This window comes from Mesoplodon mirus (genome assembly GCF_964341445.2).
Source record: "Mesoplodon mirus genome assembly, chromosome: 13".
Classification (NCBI taxonomy): Eukaryota; Metazoa; Chordata; class Mammalia; order Artiodactyla; family Ziphiidae; genus Mesoplodon; species Mesoplodon mirus.
Window position 1 is genome coordinate 74,390,942 of NC_138989.1, and position 24,677 is coordinate 74,415,618.

At 47.7% G+C, this 24,677-nt stretch overlaps 1 protein-coding gene across 1 annotated transcript; it reads right to left on the reverse strand.

The window, feature by feature from the left end:
• Positions 1 to 640: 640 nt before the first annotated feature.
• On the reverse strand, positions 641 to 24,327 carry CPLX4 (complexin 4; the record flags this gene model as incomplete). Its single annotated transcript, XM_082640559.1, has 3 exons — positions 641 to 868; positions 19,120 to 19,207; positions 24,161 to 24,327. The coding sequence occupies 3 exons, from the start codon at positions 24,325 to 24,327 to the stop codon at positions 641 to 643; spliced, it is 483 nt and encodes a 160-aa protein (XP_082496685.1).
• Between the last annotated feature and the right edge of the window lie 350 nt (positions 24,328 to 24,677).

Here is a 24,677-nt window from a genome sequence, read left to right on the forward strand (position 1 = left end):
CACATGCTTCTAGAATGATGGTCTACAACGCAGATGCCGGCGAAGTCTAGTCTCTGCCTCCTTCTCATCTGCTACCCCATCCCTGCTCCTTGGCTTCATGCACAACTTGATGAGAAGCATCAACAACATCAAGAAGCCTGGAGTGAGAGGTGGTGTGATCTTTGACAGCCCTTGAGCCTGCAGCCTGGGCTCCCCCGTGGGCACCCTGACCTTCCACATCTTTCTCTGAAGGGACCTGGAGTCCTGCTAATGGTTGGACAGGGTGAGACCTTGCCCTCTAAGAAGGAAGTCACAGATGAAATGCCCTTTGCTTTTGTTTCCTCCTGGCTATCCTGAAGATGTTTAAGCAGAGGTATGTTCTACATCATTCACAGCTGAAAGGTCATGCTTCACCACATCTATAACTAAAAGGGACAGTATGATTCCTGCTGTAAGGTGCTGGCTAATCGTTCTACCAGGAACATTGAGAACAAGCAAGCTATGTGTTTGTAGAGAGCTTTTCATGATGGTTTTCCTAACGGTTCACTGCGTTAAAGCCTATGCGGTTTGAAATGCTCCACGGGGGAGTGGCCACCTCCACCTGGACCTGGCCCCCTCCTCCACCCTGACCTGGCCCCCTCCTCCAGGCCTGCCCTGCCCCTCACATCACAGAGCACTTCTGCTCTGCTGTCTGCCTGATTTCCGTGAAGGTGGCCTGGGCTTTTTCTTTTATGGTGTCCAAGTCCATGTTCTGAAGGTTCTGTAACTGCCCGAGAATAGAATCCTTATCTTCCTCCTCTTCCTCATCCTCATCTACCATTTTCCGGAGATCTTCAGGCAAATCCACATCATCTCCAGCCATCTGGATTTGGTTCTCATCCATTTCACTCTGTGTGGCAAAACAGACACGGAGATAGAGAAGCCGTTCTAAAACAAACAAACAAATCCTGAAGGCAGCAGGGAGATAGAGGCCTGTTGCGGATGGATGGAGCGAATGGCACATTTGGCCATCTCGCAGCAGAGCCTGGGCCTGGTACCAGTTATGGAGGCCAGACATCCCGGTTGAGATCCCTCCCCCCACTTTCACTGCACTTGGGTCGATTGGAACCTTCTAGCACAGGGGTTCTTAAAGTGTGGTCCCTGGACGGGGCAATATTAGCATCATCCAGGAACACGTTAGAAAGACAGCTTCTCCGGCTCCACCCCAGGCATACTGAATCAGAAACTCCGGGGTGGGGTCCAGCAACCTGCATTTTAAGAATCCCTTTCCTATCCCGCTGATGCCCAAAAAGTTTAACCAACTCCGCCTCAGGGCAGCTCTGCAAGCTTTGTTGTCTATCAGCCCCAGGCTGTTGTGACCCAGGGATCCCACTCTGGAGGGTGGGGTTTGGGTTCACAGGGCCAGACAGTGCTCCCTCGATCCAGCCATCTCTCTTCAGGGGCAACGTCTGTTTAACCATCGCCCCTTCCCTCCCTTCTACTAGATGCAGAATCACCTCAAACTCAGCTTTACATCCTTGTCACCTGGAAGCGAGTCTGGCGCACAAACCAGCTTATTAAGTGAACCGTCCAGCACCGTCTAGCCTTGCGTGTCGCCGATGCCTTACAATTTCCTTTTGTGGTCCTAGTTGTGGCTGTCCCACGATCTCTTAGTTCCTGCCGCCTGGCCTCTGAAATCCCTTTACCCTTAGGCTGCAGAGCCCTTTGTTTTGTAACAGAGAAGAATCTAGAGAAAACGTTTCTCTGGGAAAGGCAAGGGTTTCCTTTCTCAGATGGCTGCTCTCGGATATAATTTTCTGAGAGGTCTCAGATATAAATTTCTGAGGTTGTAACGTGAGGCAGACTGGGCTTTGGGGACACAGAAGATTAAAAAGGGCACTAGAAAAGCGAGTGATGGGAAAGATCTAAGTGATCTTGTGGTCTAAGTGGTGGGAAAGATCTAAGCAGACTGTAGGGCCCCCCTCAAGGATGTAGTGACCAGCCTGGAATTTGTTACCAAAGGCATGAAAAACCACACAAAGGCAAAACGATCATCTTAGTCTTTTTTTTTTTTTTGCGGTACACGGGCCTCTCACTGCTGTGGCCTCTCCCTTTGCGGAGCACAGGCTCTGGATGCGCAGACCCAGCGGCCATGGCTCACGGACCCAGCCGCTCCACAGCACGTGGGATCTTCCCGGACCGTGGCACGAACCCGTGTCCCCTGCATCGGCAGGCGGACTCTCAACCACTGTGCCACCAGGGAAGCCCCGATCATCTTAGTCTTAATCAGACTGCATTGATTTGATTTGAGAAAGATTTGGGCACCTGCCAAGTCCCCACTTCTGATGCTCTGTAGCTCCAGGCTTCTCCAATGGCCTTCGAGAGGCTGGAGGCCACAGCCTTTCCCCAGAGCTCCTTCTTTTATTTGGTTCTCTGGGTAAAGTGACAGCAAGCCTGGCTCCAGAAACAGGTTGAGAGGCCGACTTTTTTTTTTTTTTTTAACTCGAAAAGATTTATTCTAAACATTAAAAGTTGACATAATTTGTTACAAAATGCAGCAAAGGGCTTTTGACATTTTCCCCCAAACCAAACTTCAGTTTAGGCAAAACCAATGTGAACTTCACTCAGGATGAGGTTGTAAAAACCCCCTCTGGGCAGGGTATGCCATCATGTTGGCGGCCCCAGGGCACCATCGGCAGGTGAGGGTGTGAGGCACCAGGGTGGATGCCTCAGCTCAGCCGTGATGGACAGGTTCCCCCATCGTGGCCCTTGCTCCGTTATTTTCCTTTTGCCAACACAGTTGAGCTAGCTTCACAGAGGCAGTTAGCCAGCCAAAGAGAGAAGTCTCAGTTTTGTCTGGAATGATCTGATGTGATATCTCTGCTGATCCTGTCCACCAGCTCTGCGCTCTTTTTTTGTGTTGTCCACACACGGTCATGGAGCTCAGCGGCTCACCTTCCAACGTGAAACTTCTAGATTACCTGCCCTGCCCTACACAGAGTTCCCTCTTCGTATTTAACTTCGTTGCTTTCTTTCCCCACCTCGGGAGGCAGACTTCTGATGCTGAGAAGACGAGGATGCCTTTGGGCGGCGTGGTTCTCACCAGGCCCTCCCTGGAGACCCCTGGGAATGGCGACTCTCAGTGTCGACTCCCCAGGTGAGAGAAGCTTCTCTGTGCACTTGGCCAGGCCTCTTCCCTTCAAGGCGCTTAACGGATTAATTAGTTCCTCGTCAAACTGGTGTGGGGATTAATTAGTTAATCCCCAGGGGCTCCCAGCCAATCCTCCATTTCTGTTTATTTTTTATTTACCTACCCTGGAGGTTGCCTCCCTTTGAGGATGGACCTCAGGGCATTTTTACAGGGACGGGAGGGAAAGCAGGGCCTCCTGGCGATTCTCAGTCCACGTAAATGCGGGACCCCTACCCACACATACACGATTTGCAAAGGCATTGCTCAGAATTCTGGCACCTCCACCCCTCTGGTTCGTAATAAGATCTCTGCACATGTCACCAGGTTCAAACCTGGACAGAGTAGCTGCTGGGGGCCTGGAGGGCCAGGCAGCTAGAGGGGCCAAAGGGCCAGCGAGCCAGCCAGTTGGTGCCCAAAGGGACCCGACGCACTCAGGAGGGCTCCCGGGCCGGTGCTCCCCAGCACCCTCTCCACCAGGCAGCTCAGTGCCCGGCCTCGCTGCTTTGGACCAGGTCGGGTTTATTTTTACCTCCTTCCACTGGCCCAGGGAAGGGAGGGTAGTGGGGTTCCACGTTGCCTCCCAACTCAGAGGGGATCTGGATCGGCACAACTTCTAGCCAAGTGGTTCTCAAAGTGGGGTCCCGGGGCCAGCCACAGCAGCATCTCCTGGAATCTTGTTAGAAATGCACATTCTCACCCAGACCTGCTGATTCGGAAGCTGGGGGCGTGGGCCGAGCCATCTGTGATTTAGCAAGCCCTCCTGGTAATTCTGGTGCTTGCTAAAGTTTAAGAAGCCCCGCTCCACACTCCTTGAAGACAGGGGCTGTAACTTACTCATCAGTAAGTCTCAGAACCCAGCGGAGTGTCTGGTGTGTCGCCACAGACAATAGATGTTTATTGGTGAGCCCGTTGTCAGGGACTATAGCAGCCTTAACAACGCTTGAATGTGCAGGCCCTCTTTCCTGTCAAGAGCTCTGTTTCATAGCTACTGACTTGTTTATCTTTACACTCCCGTGGAGGCAGTGCAGCCTAGAGGTCAAGCGTTGGTTTGAGAATCAGATTACCTGAGCATGAAGGTGACTGCCACCACTTACAGGCTGTGTGACCTTGGGCACCTAACACTACCTCTCTGAGCTTTATTTCCTTATTTATAAATTGGAGTTATGTTATTTGCCTAAGAGTTACAGAAGAGTAATTCAATGATAACTGAATTATTTGGAATAGATTAAGCACATATATAATTATATTATATATAATTAAAGGTAGATGCTCCCGAATGTAATAACCTTCAGAGGGAGGGGGAGGGGGATGTGCACTGGATAGTCTTGACTCTGCACGTGGTGCTCAGCCCTGTCAGAAGGCCTCGCTCTCCTGGCCCCTTACCTCTGGCCTGGGAATGAATCCTCCCTCCGTTCACTCCAGAGGCTCAGCGTTCCTAGCAAACTGGGCCTATTCATTTCCCTTTTAGCACTAGGCCCTCAGTTTTGGGAGAAACCTGCCCAGAGGGTCCAGCTCCCCTCACCCCTTGTCAGGCTCACCCTAATGTTTGTGGGACACAGAGGATAAATACTGTTAGAGGTCCCTGGCTTACACCTGTACCTCTTTTTTCCCCAGTCCCTGGCTCCATCTTTCCATGGGAAGCTTGTGTGTATGGTTCCCCGTATGCAGACCGCCACCCTACTTTTCAGGCCCAGTGGTACTCAGGCCAGCAGCTCAGTGTACCCTCGAGAGGACAGACCTGGTGCAGAGGCCTGGGCAGGCCCCAGCATGCATTTAGGCAGGGAGTTCAGGGCGTTGGGCAGCCAGAGTGTGGTCTACAAGAGGGGTGTGGGCAGGCCTGTCCCTTTGGCCGCAGACTTCTCACCCCTTGTGGAGGTGTGGCCGGTGGAGGGACGGAGGAGAGTCTTCTAAAGCACAGGGCCCGGGGCAGGTGGTGCTGTTTGTCCAGTCTAAGGGCGGCACTGGGTGTGGTCAATGGCTGTGGTCAGAGAGTCCTATGACCACCAGCCTTCTAGAAGGACAACGCTACTGACGGTCCGTCAGAAGCGCCATTGCTGCAAGTGATGATTCTAGTACTGGAATCAATTTTCTTGGGCTGCCGCCTGTGCCCTGGGCACATTGTAACTAAGCGTAGGACAACCAGGCAGGGCTAGTGAGTGGCTAGAGGACCAAACGAAGTCCTCTGGAACCGAACCTGAACTCCCGGACTCGCCAGCACTGTGGGTCAGCTGCAGACCTAGGACAGGCCAAGGGTCCGGGTCCCTCCCATTTGCAAAACGCTGCAGCCACCCCAGACCCCTATCCTGCAGAGGCGGCTATGACAGTGGGAAGACTGTGGGATTTAGAGTCGGGAGACCGCTTCTGTCTTTCGCCCCCTGCATGACCTTGGGCAAGTCACCTTACAATTTGATGCCCACCAGGAGGGACCCTCAGAGGATTACTGAGCAGATTGAACGAGACATATTGTGAAACGGCCTTGTAAGCGTCTCAGCTCTGGACAAACAGTAGCTGTGGTTATTAATATTTTAGAGGAAAAAGCACAGCACGGCATCAAGATCCCTGCTGAAAGGATCCCTGGGAGGAAGAAGGCGTGCACAGTGAAAGAGAGGGTGGGAGAGTACCAGCCCTGGACATAGCAAGCAATTCAGGCCCGTCTGTGGGATTTATACAGGAGACCCTGGGCCTTGTCTCTCCTTTGCATGACAAACCACCCTGCTGATAGGACCTTGTCTGCAACCCACACAATGAAAGTCTTTTCCTGACTTTCTGCTGCTCCAGGTTGGGAATGCTAGGAATATTCTGACAGAGTTTACGCATCAAGAAAAGGCAGCAATGCCTCATCACAGCCCACGAGCACAAATGCAGTGACAGCCAATACAAATCAGCTCCAGGGAGGGAGGGGAAGTTTGGCGCTGAGAACCGTGGTGTAGGTGAATAAAGGAATGAATGAATGAGGGAGGGAAAAAGTGAAGTGAGCCAGCATATAAAGAGGAACTTAGAGGCTATACTTCATTCTTCGGGGCTCTGTTTCAGAAGTCTTCTCTTTTCTAGAAAGCTGATCAACTTGCGATATTGTTTAATGCAGTTAAGAACTAATTATTTTTATGCTGGCTGACCAGAATCAGTTTTAATCTCCTGCTTTTTAAACAGATTTATAATCTTAATTGCCAGTGCTGAATGCCCCATTATTTAAATAGCCCCAAAGCCTGCATTGTTATTCCCTGTGACTGATTTCTGACCTTTCTCTGAAGGGTTAGCATGACCCTGGATTCAGACTTCCTACATCCTAATCTTGATAAACTGGCCTTCATCTTGTACCAGACTGGAGATATGATGATAAACTATCTTACATGGTTATATGATCAAAAACCTGAGTATTTACCACTTAGAGTCCAGTCAGTCAAGCTTGGTGTACAAGCACACACCAGTTTGTTTGATACAAGGTAGATTTGATTTTTTTTTTTTTTTTTTTTTTTTTTTACGGTGCACGGGCGTCTCACTGCTGCGGTCTCTCCCGTCGCGGAGCACAGGCTCTGGTCGCGCAGGCTCAGCAGCCATGGCTCACGGACCCAGCCGTTCCGCAGCATGTGGGATCTTCCCAGACCGGGGCACGAACCCGTGTCCCCTGCATCGGCAGGCGGACTCTCAACCACTGCGCCACCAGGGAAGCCCGGTAGATTTGATTTTGGTTTTGGTTTGTTTCCTTATTTTTGGTCTACAGGATACCAAACAGCTGGGTTAATGGATTTCTTTCCCGTGGACGAGTTGATCTAATATTTGATGTTTTACCTATTTCTGAGGCTCACCCATGTGAGTAGTCACCTGTTTGCATAAACCACCCCTCACTGTCCTGGTGATGAGTGAGGCAGCCACGCTGGCCCCTAGGCAAGGTGACGGCACCCCCTGGCTCCCATCCTGCCGGAGCTTACAAGACATTGGGAGGTGGGGTGTAGATCGAAGGATACAGACAGTCAACAAACGCCTCTATAGAGAGGAAAAGGGGGCATGGCCTGCTTTGCCGAAAGTAGGGAGGAATTCGGGCTGGACCAGGAGGGAGGTGGGTGTGAGGCCCTTGGGGGCTCGGCTTCAGCAGAAAGCCTCATCCTTGCTCTGATCAGATGCTGCTGAAGAACTGAGTTTATGTTTTCTCCCTGGGGACAGTGGTTCTCAACCCTCTCTGTACCTCTGACTCCTTTGTAAAGTGTCGAAAAACACGATGGTCAGGCCCCACCCCCATATTTGGCTCTAGGGATCTGTGGCAGAGACCCAGGCAACAGAGTTTTTAAATAGCTTCCTCGGGTGATTCTAACGCATGAGTTGGTGTTGAGATCTTGTCCCGGGCTTGCTAGCTGCAACTTCTGCTACACGACACCGTCTTTCCCTCTTTAGCTACTTAAAGAGCCCTCAGCACACCCAGAATGGGAAAGAGGCTGTGGATTTGACTCCTCGAATACAGTTTTCAGTTTTTTTTAAAAATAATTAATTAATTTGGTTGTGCCAGGTCTTAGCTGCAGCAGGCGGGCTCCTTAGTGGCGGCATGAGAACTCTTAGTCGCGGCATGCATGTGGTCAGTTCCCTGGCCAGGGATCAAACTCGGGCCCCCTGCACTGGGAGCGCAGAATCTTAACCACTGCACCATCAGGGAAGTCTCCCAGCCGTCAGCGTTTAATGTTTGATTGAGAGGGTGCACACATAGGCCCCTCATGGGATGAAATGTTCCCACTGTGTACACCTTAAACTTCTTTCCTTTACGCAGACGTTCCAGAGGGACTCAGGAAGCTCTTAGAGGCCGCTTGTCCAAGCCTCTCCTTTACAGATGAGGAAACTGAGGTCTTGGGAGGCGAAGATACTTGCATAAATGTCATTCTGCTTGTTAGGGGACAAGAAACCAGCCCTGCCGCCAGGTCTCGCAGGAAAATGTGGCCAGTGGGTCGGATTGGCTTGGAGTTGAATCTTGCCACTTACTGGCTGTGTGACCTTGGGAAGTGCCATTCCCTCTCTGAGCCACTCTTCTTATCTATGAAGGGGAAATGATATCTACCCACCTTCCAGGGTGGCTGTGAGGACTAAGTGAGAAAGTGCGGCTAAGCAACACATCCAAATCCAATGACTCTTTCTTCCCTTCCCAGGCTCCCCCCAGGATCTTCAATCCACGGCTCTTTCAAGGGCGTGAGTAAAAGGAGCAACTGAACGAGGGCAGCAAAGGGAGGAGCGGGAAGGCACGGCCCCTAACGGGCCTCTGATGGCCTCCCTGTGCTGCCACCAGAAACAGCTGCTCAGAAGCAGGAGGTCTCAGTGTCTGGGACCCTGCCAGGCAGCCCCGAGAGCTCCTGATCTGAAGGAGGCGGGCGAAGAAAGCTTCACAAAATCGTATCTGTTTGTAAGAGGCAACTTTCAAATTCAGTTCTAATGGAGCTTTCAATGTACTACATTTAAAGAAACTCTACTGATAGATTTTCTTCTGTCTTCATCTTTGTTCAAAGTGAACGATGCCCTTAATACAGCAGACAAACACCAGGTGTAACTAAATCGTATAGCTCAGCAGGGAGCATGACATTATTTTTCAATGACTAACCTAGACTGACAATTCTGTTAATAGGATTAGGGTTCATTGTGGAACTGTTTTCTCTTATTAATTTGGCTTGACTTACATATACATTTTGAATTGACTAGAAAGAGGGGCACCTTTGTTTTTAGAGAAAAATCTTGTGGCTGTATTTAAAATGTATTACTTGCTCTATTTGCAAAAAATATATATCTTAATTATTATATAAAGTAATTCTGTATTTTATACAAAATCATAATGTCGAATCCAGTCTTGTTCTTTTCATGAAAATTGATTTTAATATAACTCTTATGGCTGATAGATTCCTTCTGCTATTTTTTGTTTGTTTGTTTTTGCTTTTTTGTTTTTGTTTTTTTTTTGCGGTACGCGAGCCTCTCACTGTTGTGGCCTCTCCCGTTGCGGAGCACAGGCTCCGGACGCACAGGCTCAGTGGCCATGGCTCACGGGCCCAGCCGCTCCGCGGCATGTGGGATCTTCCTGGACTGGGGCACGAACCCGTGTCCCCTGCATCGGCAGGCGGACTCTCAACCACTGTGCTACCAGGGAAGCCCCCTTCTGCTATTTTCAATACTTTGTTCTTTGTTTTTCTTTTTTCCCAATAACATCGATCATTCAGCAAACCTTTTATGTGTGTGTGTGTCTATGTGTTTGTGTGTAGTATGTGCATATGTATGTGTGCGTGGTGTGTGTGTGTGCATGCATGTGTGTGTGTGTATGTTCAGCTTCTACATGTCAGACACCATGCAAGGCCCTGATGACAGAGACAAAACCTCAGCCCCTTTGTTAAGAAGCACACAATCCAGCAGGTGAGAGTATTCAGGTTGGAGAGATGGCATAAGAGACATGCACTCAGGTATTACGTGAGCACGGAGGAGGGGAAGGGGAGGGAGGTCATGGAAGTTTCTGGAAGAAGTGGCACTAGACCAATGTCTTACAGGAACGAAAGAGGCCACAAGGAGCAGGGTGTAGGGGATGCGAAGCAGGAGAGTAGTATAGTCCAGGCAAGGGGTAGCAAGAAGTGAGGCTGGAAAGTTAGGAGCCACATCATGGTGTACAGGCCAAGGGGGTTGGACTTTATTCTGAAAAGTCATGGTAAACCTTCGTTGTTTTTTTTTTTTAATAAAAACGGGAGGAGGGGACTTCCCTGGTGGCACAGTGGTTAAGAATCTGCCTGCCAATGCAGGGGACACGGGTTTGAGCCCTGGTCCGGGAAGATCCCACATGCCGCAGAGCAACTAAGCCCATGCGCCACAACTACTGAGCCTGCGTTCTAGAGCCCATGCGCCACAACTACTGAGCCCGCATGCCACAACTACTGAAGCCCATGCACCTAGAGCCCGTGCTCCGCAACAAGAGAAGCCACCGCAATGAGAAGCCTGTGCACCGCAACGAAGAGCAGCCCCACCCGCTGCAACTAGAGAAAGCCCTCACGCAGCAACGAAGGCCCAATGCAGCCAAAATAAATAAATAAATAAAACAAAAAATAAATTAATTAAAAAAATATATTAAAAAAACGGGAGGAACAGAATCAGTTTGCATTTTGGAAACCTCACTCTGCAATTTTGAGGGGAGCAAGACAAAGTCAACAATCTACTTGACGTATTGTAGTAAAATTGCTGAGAAGTGATGAGCCCTGCACTTGGGGATAAGCTGAGAATGACTTATGAGTTGAAATGACAGTGACCTGGTGATTTGCTCCATGTGGGGCTGGAGGAGGAGGGACGAGGCAAGGGTGATTCCAGGGGGAGTGCTGGGGGGAGCCCTCGGTGGAGGTGGAGCCTGCAGGAGGCGCAGGGCTGGGGGAGGATTGGTGTCTGTCCTGGATCCGAGCTAAGAGGTGCCCGAGCAGAGGTGGACGCAGTGGTGAAATTTAGGGAGGAGGTCTAGGAAGGCGGTATAGATTGGAGTCATCAACTCACACCTAAGTGGCAGCTGAAAGCAATAGAAGACGCAGCCATTCAGGGAGAATGTGATGGCTTGAGTGGGACAAAGAGCAATGGAGGAAACACCCCTGGATATTCAGAAATTTGGGGGCAGTCAGGGGAAGGGTAACCCTTGAAAGAGACAGAGAAGGAACAGTTTCAGGAGAAGGAGAAGGAGAAGGATGGTATCCAGAAGCTGAGGAGGAAGCAATGAGCTAAAGGAGGCAAAGAAATTTCTGGTCCAGGAAGAACTGCTCCAGGAGGAGGTCCCCAAAGGAAAGAGAGGAACCATCTACCGCACTGAGACCGACCACCAAGCGTCGGCAGGAGGAAGCCTTCGGCAGAGCAGTGGGAACAAGTCATTTAGGAAGATGCCCAGAAAGCCGCGTTCAAAGTGCTGTTTGCTTTAGTTGGGAGAGACTTGACCTCTTTTATAAAGGAGAGGCCCAGAGGGAGGAAACGCTGAAGATACAGGACAGACGATAATTAGCGGAATGAGACCCAAATCTAACATGAGCATCATGGATTACTTTAGGCAGTTGAAGTCCCCTGATAACCTGGAATTTGAAAAGCAGAGGAAACCGACCTAAGAGTGGACGTGAACGTCCTCACGACGGAAATACTTTCCTACATACACGTCCGATTACTGTGATTTGATGCTTGTGCTTATTTGACTCCTTATGTGATGACTGAAGTGAAAAGTGGTCATCAAAAGACAAGGGTACGACCAACGGGGTTGACCTTGACGGTGCACAATAAACCTGGAGAGGAGGAGGCCTGTGCTGTTTGCCGGATACCAGGGCTGCACTCCTCCTTTCAGAGGCCACATTTCCTTTGCCCCGTTGGCAATCGACTGAAACTCTTTTTTCACAGGAAACACCAGCCAAATAATTTCTTTAGCAAATACACTTCTAATTCCAAAATGTGACATAGCTATCCTCATTAGACCTGACAGCTCCTGGGAAGACATTTTCCTCAAATCCGCTCTCCGTTGGGCCTGGGTGGGGGGACGGGCCCAGAATCGCCTCCTGCCGGTTATGTAACCGCTGCGAGTGACCGGGAGGAACTGTGAATGAGGCCCCCAGGGGTCCCCCCTTGTTAGCTGGAGGACCTGGTGAATGTGTCCAACCGCCTGTGGGCTGTTAATACTATTAGTTCGGCTGTTTACCCAACATGGATTTTATAAGACGGCACCAGGGCTGAGGATTCGGCAAACCACGAGGGGAAGGAAGGTTGTTACCAGGAGCTCAATAAGGTCCTGGTGAGCCTTGCTTTCTGCCCAGCACCGTTTTCTTTGTTAGACCGTTGTGTTCAGTTCTTAAGTCTGCCATCCTGGGTGGAGACACACGGTTTGGAGGGGGTGGGGGAAGAATGGAGCATGAAGAAGTACTGGGAAAAGACCAAAGAGGCTCAGGGGAACTTTGAGGCCTTGGGCAAGTCCCTTGATTTGCATGAGTTTCATGATGATGCATTGAGTGTACACCTATATTATGTGCTTTTCTGTATATCAAAAATGTTTAATAAAAAGAGAAATGCAGGGCTTCCCTGGTGGCGCAGTGGTTGGGAGTCCGCCTGCCAATGCAGGGGACACGGGTTCGTACCCCGGTCCGGGAAGATCCCACATGTCGTGGAGCAGCTGGGCCTGTGAGCCGTGGCCGCTGAGCCTGCGCGTCCGGAGCCTGTGCTCCGCAACGGGAGAGGCCACAACAGTGAGAGGCCCGTGTACCGCAAAAAAAAAAAAAAAAAAAAAGAGAGAAATGCAGCTCAGACCCTGGGACCAAGCAGCCAAAGCACCGTGGCAGTGCAGGAACCCACACCTGCCCTGGGAAGAGTTTAGAGAGGCCAGAGGAAGGGGCAGAGTGTGTGCTCTCCCATGTGCCCGCCTATCCTGAGGTCATGCTCGTTGCTAATGACGATACCATGTCTGTCCTACTCATGTCTTTTGATGACCTTTTTAAAAATTAATTAATTAATTTTTGGCTGCGTTGGGTCTTCGTTGCTGTGCGTGGGCTTTCTCTAGTTGCGGTGAGCGGGGGCTACTCTTCATTGCGGTGCACGGGCTTCTCATTGCGGTGGCTTCTCTTGTTGCAGAGCATGGGCTCTAGGTGCTCGGGCTTCAGTAGTTGTGGCTCACTGTCTCAGTAGTTGGGCTCTAGTGCGCAGGCTCAGTAGTTATGGAGCACGGGCTTAGTTGCTCTGCGGCATGTGAGATCTTCCCGGACCAGGGCTCGAACCCGTGTCCCCTGCACTGGCAGGTGGGTTCTTAACCACTGCGCCACCAGGGAAGTCCCTTTTATTATTTTTTTTAAACAGTCACCATGCTATACATTACATCCCCAGGACTTATTTACCTTCTAACTGGAAGCTTGTATTTTTGACCCTCTTCACCCAGTTTTTTCCACACCCCCCCACCCTCTTGCTTCTGGCAACCATGAACCTGTTCTCTGTATCTATGAGCTTGGATTTTTTAGGTTCTCTGTATAAGTGAGATCTCCACTGATCTTTCTCTGTCCGACTTATTTCACTTAGCATCGTGTCACCAAGGTCCATATGTGTTGTTGCAAATGGCAGGATTTCCTTCTTTTTTATGGCTGGATAATAATCCATTGTATATATATATATATATATATATATATATATATATATATATATATATATATATATATATATATACCATGATGACCATTTTTTAATCATGGTAATCAGATGAGTAATCCAATAAGTGCAGTAATCAAGATGGCGAGCCCCATGAAGGGGACACAAGGAATGACTGGGGAATCTGTTGCCCCACCTCCTCTCTGGCCCAGGCCTCCCTCAGCCCTGTCCAGGCTGCCATAAGGGTCCAGTACTGACCAGCCAGCCCCTCATCCCTTTCCCTCCAATTCACTGTACACATTGCCATGGCCTTGGCCTTTCCCAATCACAGTGATGCCCATGGGCACTGCCTGGCCTTCTTGGGCCTTTTTGCTCCTTATTGGAACAACTAGGAGATGAAAACCTACCCCTTATATTCCAATCATGCTTTTAAGAAGGCTTCCTAAAGGTTCCACTGTGAAGGGTTCCTCTGAATAATTAAAGAAAGACCTAAGAGTTACAGGCGGTTCCATACCAGCCAGCAGCGTGGGCCCCTCCAGAGAAGCTGGCTTGATACAAATATTAGAACCAAAGCATGACATTCTGGGCCTGCGAAATGACTATCCCCCATGGTTGTCATTTCCCCAAAGTCATCTCCTCTCAAGGCTGAATATTCCAATTCCTTCAATGCTTCCTCAATCACAGTCAGTCGTTTTAAAATCTCTCACCACCCTGGCTGCTGCGGAGACAGCTACGGCGCTTGGTTTTCTAGCTGTTTCCCCGCGTGCCAGGGGAGGATCCCGCTGCTCAGACACTGCCCTCCCAGCCTGTACCCGTCGCTGTCCCGCAAGTGTGCTGCCACCTCCTGCTTTGTGACGGGGGCTCAGAGCAGAGCCCACCAGGCCTTTCCAGGCTCGCTAGTGCGGCGACCGCTTTAGAACAAAAGGCACAATCTGGTCCTTAATATCAAAAGAATGGGCTTAAAAAAAAAAAAAAGTCGGGCTTCCCTGGTGGCGCAGTGGTTGAGAGTCCACCTGCCGATGCAGGGGACACGGGTTCGTGACCCGGTCCAGGAAGATCCCACATGCCGTGGAGCGGCTGGGCCCGTGAGCCATGGCTGCTGGGCCTGCGCGTCCGGAGCCTGTGCTCCACAACGGGAGAGGCCACAGTGGTGAGAGGCCTGCGTACCGCAAAAAAAAAAAAAAAAATGTCATGTCCAGAAATTTATTTCTGTTCCTCAGCACCACCATGGCCCTTGCTACAGCACACAGTCCCCGGGGAAGAACTGAGAACATCTGAGGGGCGGTTCTTCTGGGGCAGCCCGGGTGCATTTCCCTGTGGCTGCGTCTAGGGACACCAGGGAGCTGGAAGGACCCAGATTCCTGTCCCTGTGCAGGCAGTGGCTCCTACCATGAGTACCACACAGCCAGAATCTGGCTTGGACAGGAGTGACCTGTCTGCACAGACAGGAAGCTGCCACCCTTGGGCTGATCTTGGCCTGGGAAAAGTGTCTGTCCCTCTTTGTCCCTTTCCAGCCATGGGTGCTGTTGAAGGCCCCCTGCACCCTGTGCCTCAGTGGGTGGGAGGAGAGCATGTAACCTGTGACAGCCACTCAAGGCAAAGGAAGTGGGGCAGGTCTGCACTCCAAGCCCAAGGCCTGCATTGAGGTTGGGGTGTCGGCCACATCTGGTGAGAACTGGACAAAGCAGAATATGATCCAGGTGACGTTTTATGGCATTCTTCCTATTAATTACCATTGTTATGAATAGAGCACATTGGATTAGATAGAATACCCATGTTCTTACAAAAAAGCAGGCAGTTGTATTGTTGGGGTTTTTCACACCATAAGCAGAGTCTTGCAACATTATGTGTAGCATCCATTTTTTTTTTTTTTTTTTTTTTTTTTTTTTTTTTTTTGCAGTACGCGGGGCTCTCACTGCTGTGGCTTCTTCCGCTGCGGAGCACAGGCTCCGGACGTGCAGGCTCAGCGGCCATGGCTCACGGGCCCAGCCACTCCGTGGCATGTGGGATCTTCCCAGACCAGGGCACGAACCCGTGTTCCCTGTATTGGCAGGCGGACCCTCAACCACTGCACCACCAGGGAAGTCCCCTGTAGCATCCATTTTTACAAAATCCAGCCATGTTATACAAGCGCCCTAGGGAGGCCTCCACCAGAAAGTAAACTCTGCGGTGAAGGATGACGTGTGGAATGCTTTCAAGTCACACTATCACTGTTTACTTGAATTGTGTTGGAACTGCGTCAGCAACTCAAAGGTCTCTGGTCAAGCCATCAGCTGACACAGGGGCAGGAAAAGTGATGCGCCTGGTCCTCTGGGGGACGGATTCTGCGACGCTTTGCTGAAAGAGTGAGCAGTGCCGGTTTCTCCCAAAGTCTCAGATAATTTTAAACCATATGGAACTCCAAACCGCTCTAAAACTTTTGGGACACCCCAAATATTAAGAGTAGAAAGAGCAGAGACCTTGGGGCCAGAAGGAGCTACATTCAAATCCTTTTGTGTGTTAAGATGCTCTTTTGCGTGGTTGAGAGGCCCAAGTTCCAATCCTGGTTCTGTCACTCTACAGCTGTGGGGTTTTGCGAAGTCCCTTAGCCACAGCACCCCTACCCCCATCTCCCATTGGCTGCAGTTTCCTCAGGTCTAAAGTGAGGCCGCGGCATTAGATTCTTACATGAACTCAAAGGTCTCCTTCAGGGTCTATGAAAACGTCAGGTGGGTTCTCGTATGCATTGTGCATTTGAAACAGCTGTAGAAAAGTGGGTACATGGGCAGCAGTGACCCACGCAACGAAAGACACTGGGCTCCATCGTTAACAATGTATAGATTTCTTTGGGGTCCCCCTCCTCTAGCTGGCTTTAGGGAGCAGTAGCCTATGCAGATAGAGTCGCTATCACTCCAGGGAGGATATGAATCTGTACGTTATGTGGCTATAATTCTCCCCTCTTCCCATAGTTTCTGTCGGAAAGGCTCTTGTTTCAAAGGACAGCTTGGCTCAGAGATTTGGGAATTATTTTTCTCTGAAGAGCATCAGACTCATTTTACAAAGCCTGAAGGTGTCCACCCCTGAGAATTAAGGTGAGCAAGACAGTGGACTCACCAACAAAGTTCAGATACTTGTGGTTCAGGGATCTCCAATTCTTGCCTTGTTTACAAACATCAGCGTGCCCACCCCAGGGCTCCAAGACCCCTGGTTGTTATTATAAAGAAATCAAACTTTTGTGCATAGAGATAATAACAGCAATTAGAGCGATCATCCATGGAGCTCTTTCCACTGGTCAGGCCCTCGCCTTGTCAGGCACACCTTATTATCTCAGACAAAGACCTCAGGAGGTAGGTATCACTGCTCCCGTTTTATAGATGAGGAAATGGAGGCTCAGATATATTAAAAAACCATCTGAGATTGCAGATGTCAGAGCCAGAATTGAAAGCCAGTTCTCCTTATATCTTCACCAAACAACAGAACAGTCGGCAAAAATATATCCTCAACAACAGAGATATATATATTCTTAAAAAGCCCCACCTTTGGGACTTCCCTGGTGGCGCAATGGTTAAGAATCCGCCTTTCAACGGAGGGGACACGGCTTCCAGCCCTGGTCCTGGAAGATCCCACATGCCGCGGAGCAACTAAGCCCATGTGCCACAACTACTGAGCCTGCGCTCTAGAGCCCACGAGCCACAACTCCCGAAGCCCGCGCGCCTACAGGCCGGGCTCTGCAACAAGAGAAGCCACTGCAATGAGAAGCCCATGCACCTCAAGGAAGCATAGCGCCTGCTCGCCGCAACTAGAGAAAGCCCACGTGCAGCAACGAAGACCCAACGCAGCCAAAAGTAAATAGAATTAAAAAAACACAAAAAAGCCCCACCTTCTGGAAGAGACACAGCCAGTTGATGGTGTGTGTGGGTGTGTGCGCAAGCACGCAAGTGCACTTAATTTCTGCTTCCTTCCAAACGAGATGTGTGGTGCTTTCATCAGATGCACCAGAGGCGGGAGGCGGGAGGCGGGAGGCCAGGGCTTCAGCTAAGCGGCGTGAATCTGCTACCACATTGCTAAACACAGCCTGGCCATCCCAGGGAGCGTCAGGAAATTAAGGCAGCAGGAGCGGAGGGACCGTGTTAGAAGTGCTGCACGCTCCCAAAATGCAGCCCCGGTGGGAAAAAGTACTAACCTGGAATAACGTGGGCAAAAAGCAAGACACCCTTTTCGAAATTCATTGGTTGCAAATGAACATGAGTTTAAATTTTATTGTGAGTTTTCCCCCCTCAGTGAGCACGTCCGTTTTAAGATCAATGTCTCCCGGGCTCGGGGCTGTATACCTCTTCAGTGGCTTCAGCAGTGACCTTGCATGGGCAATGGGCTCGCTCCCTTTGTTTAGAGCTTGCAGTTTCTGAAGTCAGTTCTTCCAGGGATCTGCAGGGGACCCACTGAAGCAACTGGTTTAGCGGCACTTTCTAAACCGCCCAGCCTGCTGAAGCTGGCTCTCATCCCTGCGAGAGGACCATGTGCTTTGGAAGGATCTCCTTGGCTTCTCCAGGTGGAAGATGTTCTCTCAGGGGGGGTGCCCCTCTGGAAGGGGGAGTTGGACAGCCAACCCAGAAGGTGGAGGTGGAGTCGTTTAGAGGAGCTGGGCAACCCCCAGGTAGGGGGAAATGAGAAGTGAGTCGGGAGCAGGGAACTGGGCCCTTGGTCACCCCTGGATACAAGCCCTGGAGCAGTGCATCCAAGCCCTGTGCCAGATCATGTCAACATATCCTGTTCCCACCTCCCAGCCAGCAAAGGTAAAACAGTTGTGCAGTAGAGGGCACTGCAAGCAGGTTTTTTTTTTTTTAATTTATATTTATTTATTTATTTATTTATTTATTTATTTATTTATTTATTTATGGCTGCGTTGGGTCTTCGTTGCTGCGTGCAGGCTTTCTCTAGTTGCGGTGTGCGGGCTTCTCATTGTGGTGGCTTGTCTTGTTGCAGAGCACAGGCTCTAGGCACATGGGCTTCAGTAGCTGTGGCATGTGGGCTCAGTAGTTGTGGCACACGGGCTTAGTTGCTCCGCGGAATGTGGGATCTTCCCGGACCAGGGCTCGAACCCGTGTCCCCTGCATTGGCAGGCAGATTCTTAACCACTGCGCCACCAGGGAAGTCCCTGCAAGCAGTTTTTAGTTTACGAGTCAGACCCATGACTTTTGGAGACCAGCTACTTGACCAAAGCCCAAAGGTATTTGTCCTCTCAGCCAAGATGGATAAGATGGTGCTCGGTGATCACCATCACTGCCACATCATCTCCAAAAGGAAGGAACGGATTGTTCCTCTGAAGTGGAGGAAGAATGTCATAGAAGTTAAGACCCTGGGCTCTGTTTTGCCTGGCAGCATGGCCCTTGGCCGGAGGGTACTTACTCTCTTTCTTCCTCTGTTTCCTCTAAGAAACCTACAAGACTGTCCTGAGGATTAAATGAATTGATATGTGCAAAGCACTTAGAACAGTGCCTGGCACTTAGGAAGGAGCTCAAGAAATGTCAGCTGTGATGATTATCCCCATTGTGCATTTATATATAGATGTTCTATAGTCTTTAGATAAATTTACATAAACAGGTATTACTCCATTTTGTTGAGAGAAAATGCAAGTTCAGAGGTTAAAAGACTGGAATCTAGTTTTTATGAATAAGTTCAATGCTATTTTCACTATATCAGATACCTCAATTATGATTAAGGCATATACATATATTTATGTATTATATATATGTACATCTATGTGTGTGTATATACATGTTTTATATATATATATATATACATATATATATATATATACCCATGAGTGTGACCCTTTGCTGATAATCAAACACTTTCCATTTCTTATTACGTAAAAAATGACTGGATGTTTACTGTGCTGAGTGTCTCACCTTTGGGAGTCTGTACTTTTCTCTGAGGTGAACTCTGAGGCACGCCCTCTCTGCCTTTTTTTGTGTAAAGGCAGCATCTCTTTCCATCCTAAAAGTAAAAGAATAGAATAAAGAATCAAAGGACGAAGAGAGCTAAGGCCATTCCAGCCCCTGCTCAGAGGAGCCAGACACTGGGACACACCTTCTTAGTTCCCACTGCCGGCAGACAAATGGGAAATAGGGGAGTTTTTCCTATATCCCCAAATTTCTGCCTCTCTGTCATTCCACTATCATAACTCAGTACAGACCCTAAATCCCAAAGACAGCTCAGCTCTGGGAATCTCTTTCTGATGCACCCCGGGAGAGGGGCAGGGTGATTACTCCTGATGTAGACCTGACCTCACTATGTTTCTCTAAGTACAACCTGGGACCACAAGCGTCAGAATCACCCAGAGCGCTCATTAAGAATGCAGCTTCCCAGTCCGACTGCATTGTGGAGTGAAGCTACATTTTAAAAATCATTTTGTTTCTTATTTTATTATATTTATTAGGGGTTAACACATTTAGTTCCTCTGAAATGCTAGGTGTATGAGCTGATGACAAAGGATGTTGAGTGTTATTCTTGGGACATAAATTTTATTAATTTTTTAGTTAAAAAAATTGAAATATAGTTGCTGTACAATATTGTGTTACAGGTGTACAATATCGTGATTCACAATTTTTATTTTTTTGGCCGTACCATGTGGCATGTGGAATCTTAGTTCCCTGACAAGGGATCGAACCCGTGCCCCCTGCAGTGGAAGCGCAGAGTCCTAACCACTGGGCTGCCAGGGAATTTTCCCCTCCCCCCTTTTCCCCACAATTTTTAAAGGTTATACTCCATTTATAATTATTATAACATATTGTCCGTGTTCCCTGTGTTGTGTTACAATATGTCCTTGATGCTTATTTTATACATAATAGTTTGTACCTGGGACATAAGTTTTAAATTCTACAGAACACTTATTTTTAAGGAAAAAAATGTTTGGAGCAAACCCCTAGCATCTCCTTCTAGTTCCTTTCCTGATGCCCTTTATTAAACCCTTATGTGGACTTTCCACATATCTATTTAAGGTCCGGGTCCATCTCCACCCATGCTGCCTTGATTCTGCAACATTCCCAAAGTGGAAGACATTTTTGAGTTTTTCATTTTTTTTGGCCACACCATGCGGCATGCGGGACCTTAGTTCCCTGACCAGGGATCGAACCCACGCCCCCTGCAGTGGAAGCGTGGAGTCTTAACCGCTGGACCGCCAGGGAAGTCCCCAGTTTTGAGTTTTAAAGGATGTTCTCCTTCAGATCTCTGCAGAGCTGTGTTTCCACAAGACAGTTACACTCAGTGACTGAGAGTCTGAGATTCAGTTATTATTCTGTTCATTTAATTTCACCAATAAATTGTGATAGAATTCCGAACTCTGAGCTACAATAATGTGGAACTTTTAAAAAGTACTTGAAATCCTTGACAGCTGAAGCGGGGACATTTAAAAAACATACGGCAGGGAATCCAATTGTGAAATGTTCCCTCTGTAATCTTACCAAAGACAGATGTGTTCTGGAAACGATGCCTTCGTCCAGGGGAGAAAACACACCTGCTCCTCTCTTCCCATTGTTGCCATGTATAAACCACCAAGTCTTGCAGACGTTTTCTTCCCAGCGTCTCTCATAACCACCCCTTTCATTTTAACTATAGCAGCCTCACAAATGTTCCATTACTCCACACTGTATCTTGTGCAGTGATTCTTTAAATAGTAGTCTGTTGACTAAAGTATTCTATCAGAAGAGCTGGAAGCAGTGTTGTGCTGGCAAACGTATCTCAACCAGCTCTTTGGGGAAAGAAGCTGTTTGTAGAACTTGCCAATTTCCATGGTGTAAATACTCCCACCCGGGCGGATTTCAAACTATCAACTTGATGTCGCTGAATGAGGAATTGGGGAGAGATGAACACAATCAGCTTTCATGAGTCAGCGCAGGCTGCTGTAGGTCAGCTCCAGCATGTCACTGGCTGGAAGATTAATTTTTCTCAAGCACTGTTTAAATCAGCTCCTCTTGAATTCAGCAATCTCCCTGGGCCTCTACTGCCCGGCATGGAAACAGCAAATATGGTCTGTCCACTTTTCTCTATCATAAATACTATGCTGGGCCACTTGACTGGCCACTTAAACGGCCCTGGCCATTTAAATGATCTCCCTGCTCCCATCATAGCCCCACAATTGAGAAGCAACACTTTTAACAAACTCCCTTGGAGATTCTTATGCAAGCTAAACAGGGTCACCTTCACAACACCGTCAATCAACCAGACTCCAGTAAAAATTTAAAAACATAAAATAAACAAGGTCACCTTCTAAGCCCCAATTTAGGTTCAGTGTTCCCTTCCTTCCCTGTTTGGAGGGAGGCATCCTCAAACATGGTAGGGTATGGATTTCCATAATGCTCTGCGGGTGGCCTCATTGGACTTGTGATGGTGCTGGTTTGAAGTGGGCTCCCTCGCTCATGATGATCCAGAGAGAAGTGGACACCTTCGGGGATGTCTGTGAAGCTCACATTCACCACCTCTTCTCCCAGATGCCCAAAGAAGTGCATTATTGGAGGCTATATTTATATACCTGGCCCCGCCCTCTGGCTGTACAGGATTGGACCAAGGGACTTTCTTCTCTGGGAATTCAGGTTTGGGACTGAGAAAGAGACCAGTAGTGTGGCTCGAGCTGTAATGGGTGAATTTGGGGAATGTCGGCTGCCATTTTTCACTGGCCACGTGGTTTGGGTAGAGGACCAAGTAGAGGGCTGACTGCCCCGAAAGAACAAAGCAGCCGTACTGAGGTGGAAGCCATGGCAAGAGATTGAAAATGAGGGCTCGTGGCTTCTCAGCAATGCTCTGGTCCTGGTTCAGGCCCATATGAGTCCTGGGGGGATTTCTGTTATGGGTTTGGTGAAGCATCTTTGCATGAAGCATGATTTGCCTTAAAATAAATTCCCTGTTTTCATTTTTAGGTGGCTAAATTGGTTTCTATTTCTTGACTCCAAGTTTTGGAATCATCTTTTTTTTCACTGTAATAGTTGCTCTCATTTATACATTTTATTTTTTTATTGAAGTAATATTGATTTACAAGGTTGTGTTAGTTTCAGGTGTACAGCAAAGTTATTCAGTTTTATATATATACATATACATATTCTTTTTCAGATTCTTTCCCCTTATAGGTTATTACAAAATATTGAGTATAGTTCCCTGATGCCTACTTCTTTATGTTGTATTCTATTCTAGGTGACGAAGCTCTTGAAAACTCAAGCAATGGACTGGAAGTCATGCCTCTTGCCATGAGAAAGCAGGCCAGCCTCACCGTCCTGCTACTATTGCTTAAATTGGTTGATCACATAAATGTATCACACACACACACACACACACACACACACACACACACAGCTGAGTAGCTGGTAAATAACCCAATCCACTTACTGACCATACCATTCGACTATTTCGGTCTTTCATCTGTCCAGATATAAAATTAAGTAAAACAAGGTCATTAGTTAATCAAACAGATGCCATATCTGTGACCAGATTTATTGCTGGGACATATTGAGTGATATTTTAATATCAGGTATATAGTCTATATTTCTGACCATTTTCTTTTTATTGGGCCCCTTGAGCTGAGAACATTTGGTGCTATTGTTCTGCTTCTGTTTCTTCATTATACGTTTTTTTTTTTTTAAACATCCAAGGAATGATGCCTTTTTTTGCCTAAGTATTATTCTAGCACAAACATTATTTTTGCAGTTGCATTTTTTAAAAAAAACGATCTTACATTTACCGCAGAGCCAAGCCTAATACATTCTAGGTAGTTTTATAAGTCACAATTTCTTTCAGGAAAAAATACAATAGACAAGGTTTCCATTAAATGCAGGCTTTTATGCTTTCTTAGTTTCCTCCAGGTCATTAACCCTTTCACCTCTAATCATCTTAGCAATAGGACCTAGGCAACTATTATGTAATTGATCATTAGCAAAACAGCCATGGTGGCAAAAAGAAATACTTTTGTAACATATGATGTACACTTAACTTCAAGATTGATGCTTCAATACTCAGTTGATTTAAGACTCAAATTAATTCTACCTTAAACTTTAAAAAATTACATCTATATTACACTTATTTAAAGATCAGTCTTTAGCAGTGAAAAATCGGTGATATTCACATTCCATAATACCCAACTGAAATGTTACTGTTTTATTTTTATTACATTTTATATAGCCAGAAGAATGTCCTTATTTTTTGGAGGTATATAGCCAAAGTATCTAGGGGTAAAGTATCGTGATGTCTGTAATTTACTTTAAAAATGGTTCTCTGTATCTATCTACGTTTCCACGTATCTATCTATGATCTAACCAGATAATCATCTATAAGCAAATATGGCAAAATGTCAACTGTCAGTTTTATGCCATAGGTATATATGGGCATTCATTATACTGTTGTACTCTTCTGCATCTTTAAATTTTTCGTAATAGGCAGCCCACACATTTATTCAGTCTTTGAGAAGCCAAGTTTTATGACATAATTGTCATGTTGCATTTTCTAGGCTTTTTTTTCTGCACATGTAAGATCAAGAACACTGTACTCTATGTTCTTTAAGGTCCTCTTCCAAGTGCAAAGTCTGAATTTTCACAATTTGAAAGCTTTCTACTTGCTAGGAGGGTGAATTTCCTGACGACTGTGAAGTTATTTAGGCACAGTTTTTCATTTGAACAATTGAGGTCAATTAAAATGTGTCTGGATCAGAAAGTGTTCAGTGGCTTTCAGGACAACATGCAGATTTATTTCGTATTTTTCATTTCCATTCATACAAGTAGGACATAGTAACTGCTGATGCTAGGAAATGGTTCACTTTAGCAGAACAGACTTTCCTCAGGTTAGAAGCAAACAGCACGAGGAAAGGCATCTAAAGAGCAAAGAGGTAGAAATTGGGGAGCTGAAGACAGTACGGCCAGAATGAATTTCTTTGTGCTTTTAAAAGGAAATGAAGTTGCATGTACTCACTTCTCCTCGATCACTTGCTTTTGGTATTCCTCATATTCCTCTCTAGTCATCCCCTGAGCTGCTGCAGGATCAGATGTACCTCCTTCTTCTTTTTTTTCTTCAGACCTGCCACCAAGTCCTAAATTCTTTACCTGATTACTTATCATAGTTTTCATAAGGAAAGCCATTGTTTCTGTCCCAGAAAAATACCAAAAACTCAGACAAAACCTGAAGGAACCCCCCCCCGCAAAAAAAACCTCTAAATATCTTCAACGACAGCTACACATTTAAAAGCAGAGGACTTTGCACAGGCTCATCTATTCAAGGGCATAATGATACAGAAGAGTGGTGTGTGCGCTGTAAGCTGGATTAAAGAGGTGAACTCCTTAGTATAGAGAGGCAGATGGTTCAGATTACTAAAGCATACAATCAGACGCAACCGACTACTTTCTGAACTAATACACTAAGCTAATTTCAGAGGGAAAAAAATCCTTCACATTATCCATCCCTCTCCCTACCCATTTCTAAATTTTAAATT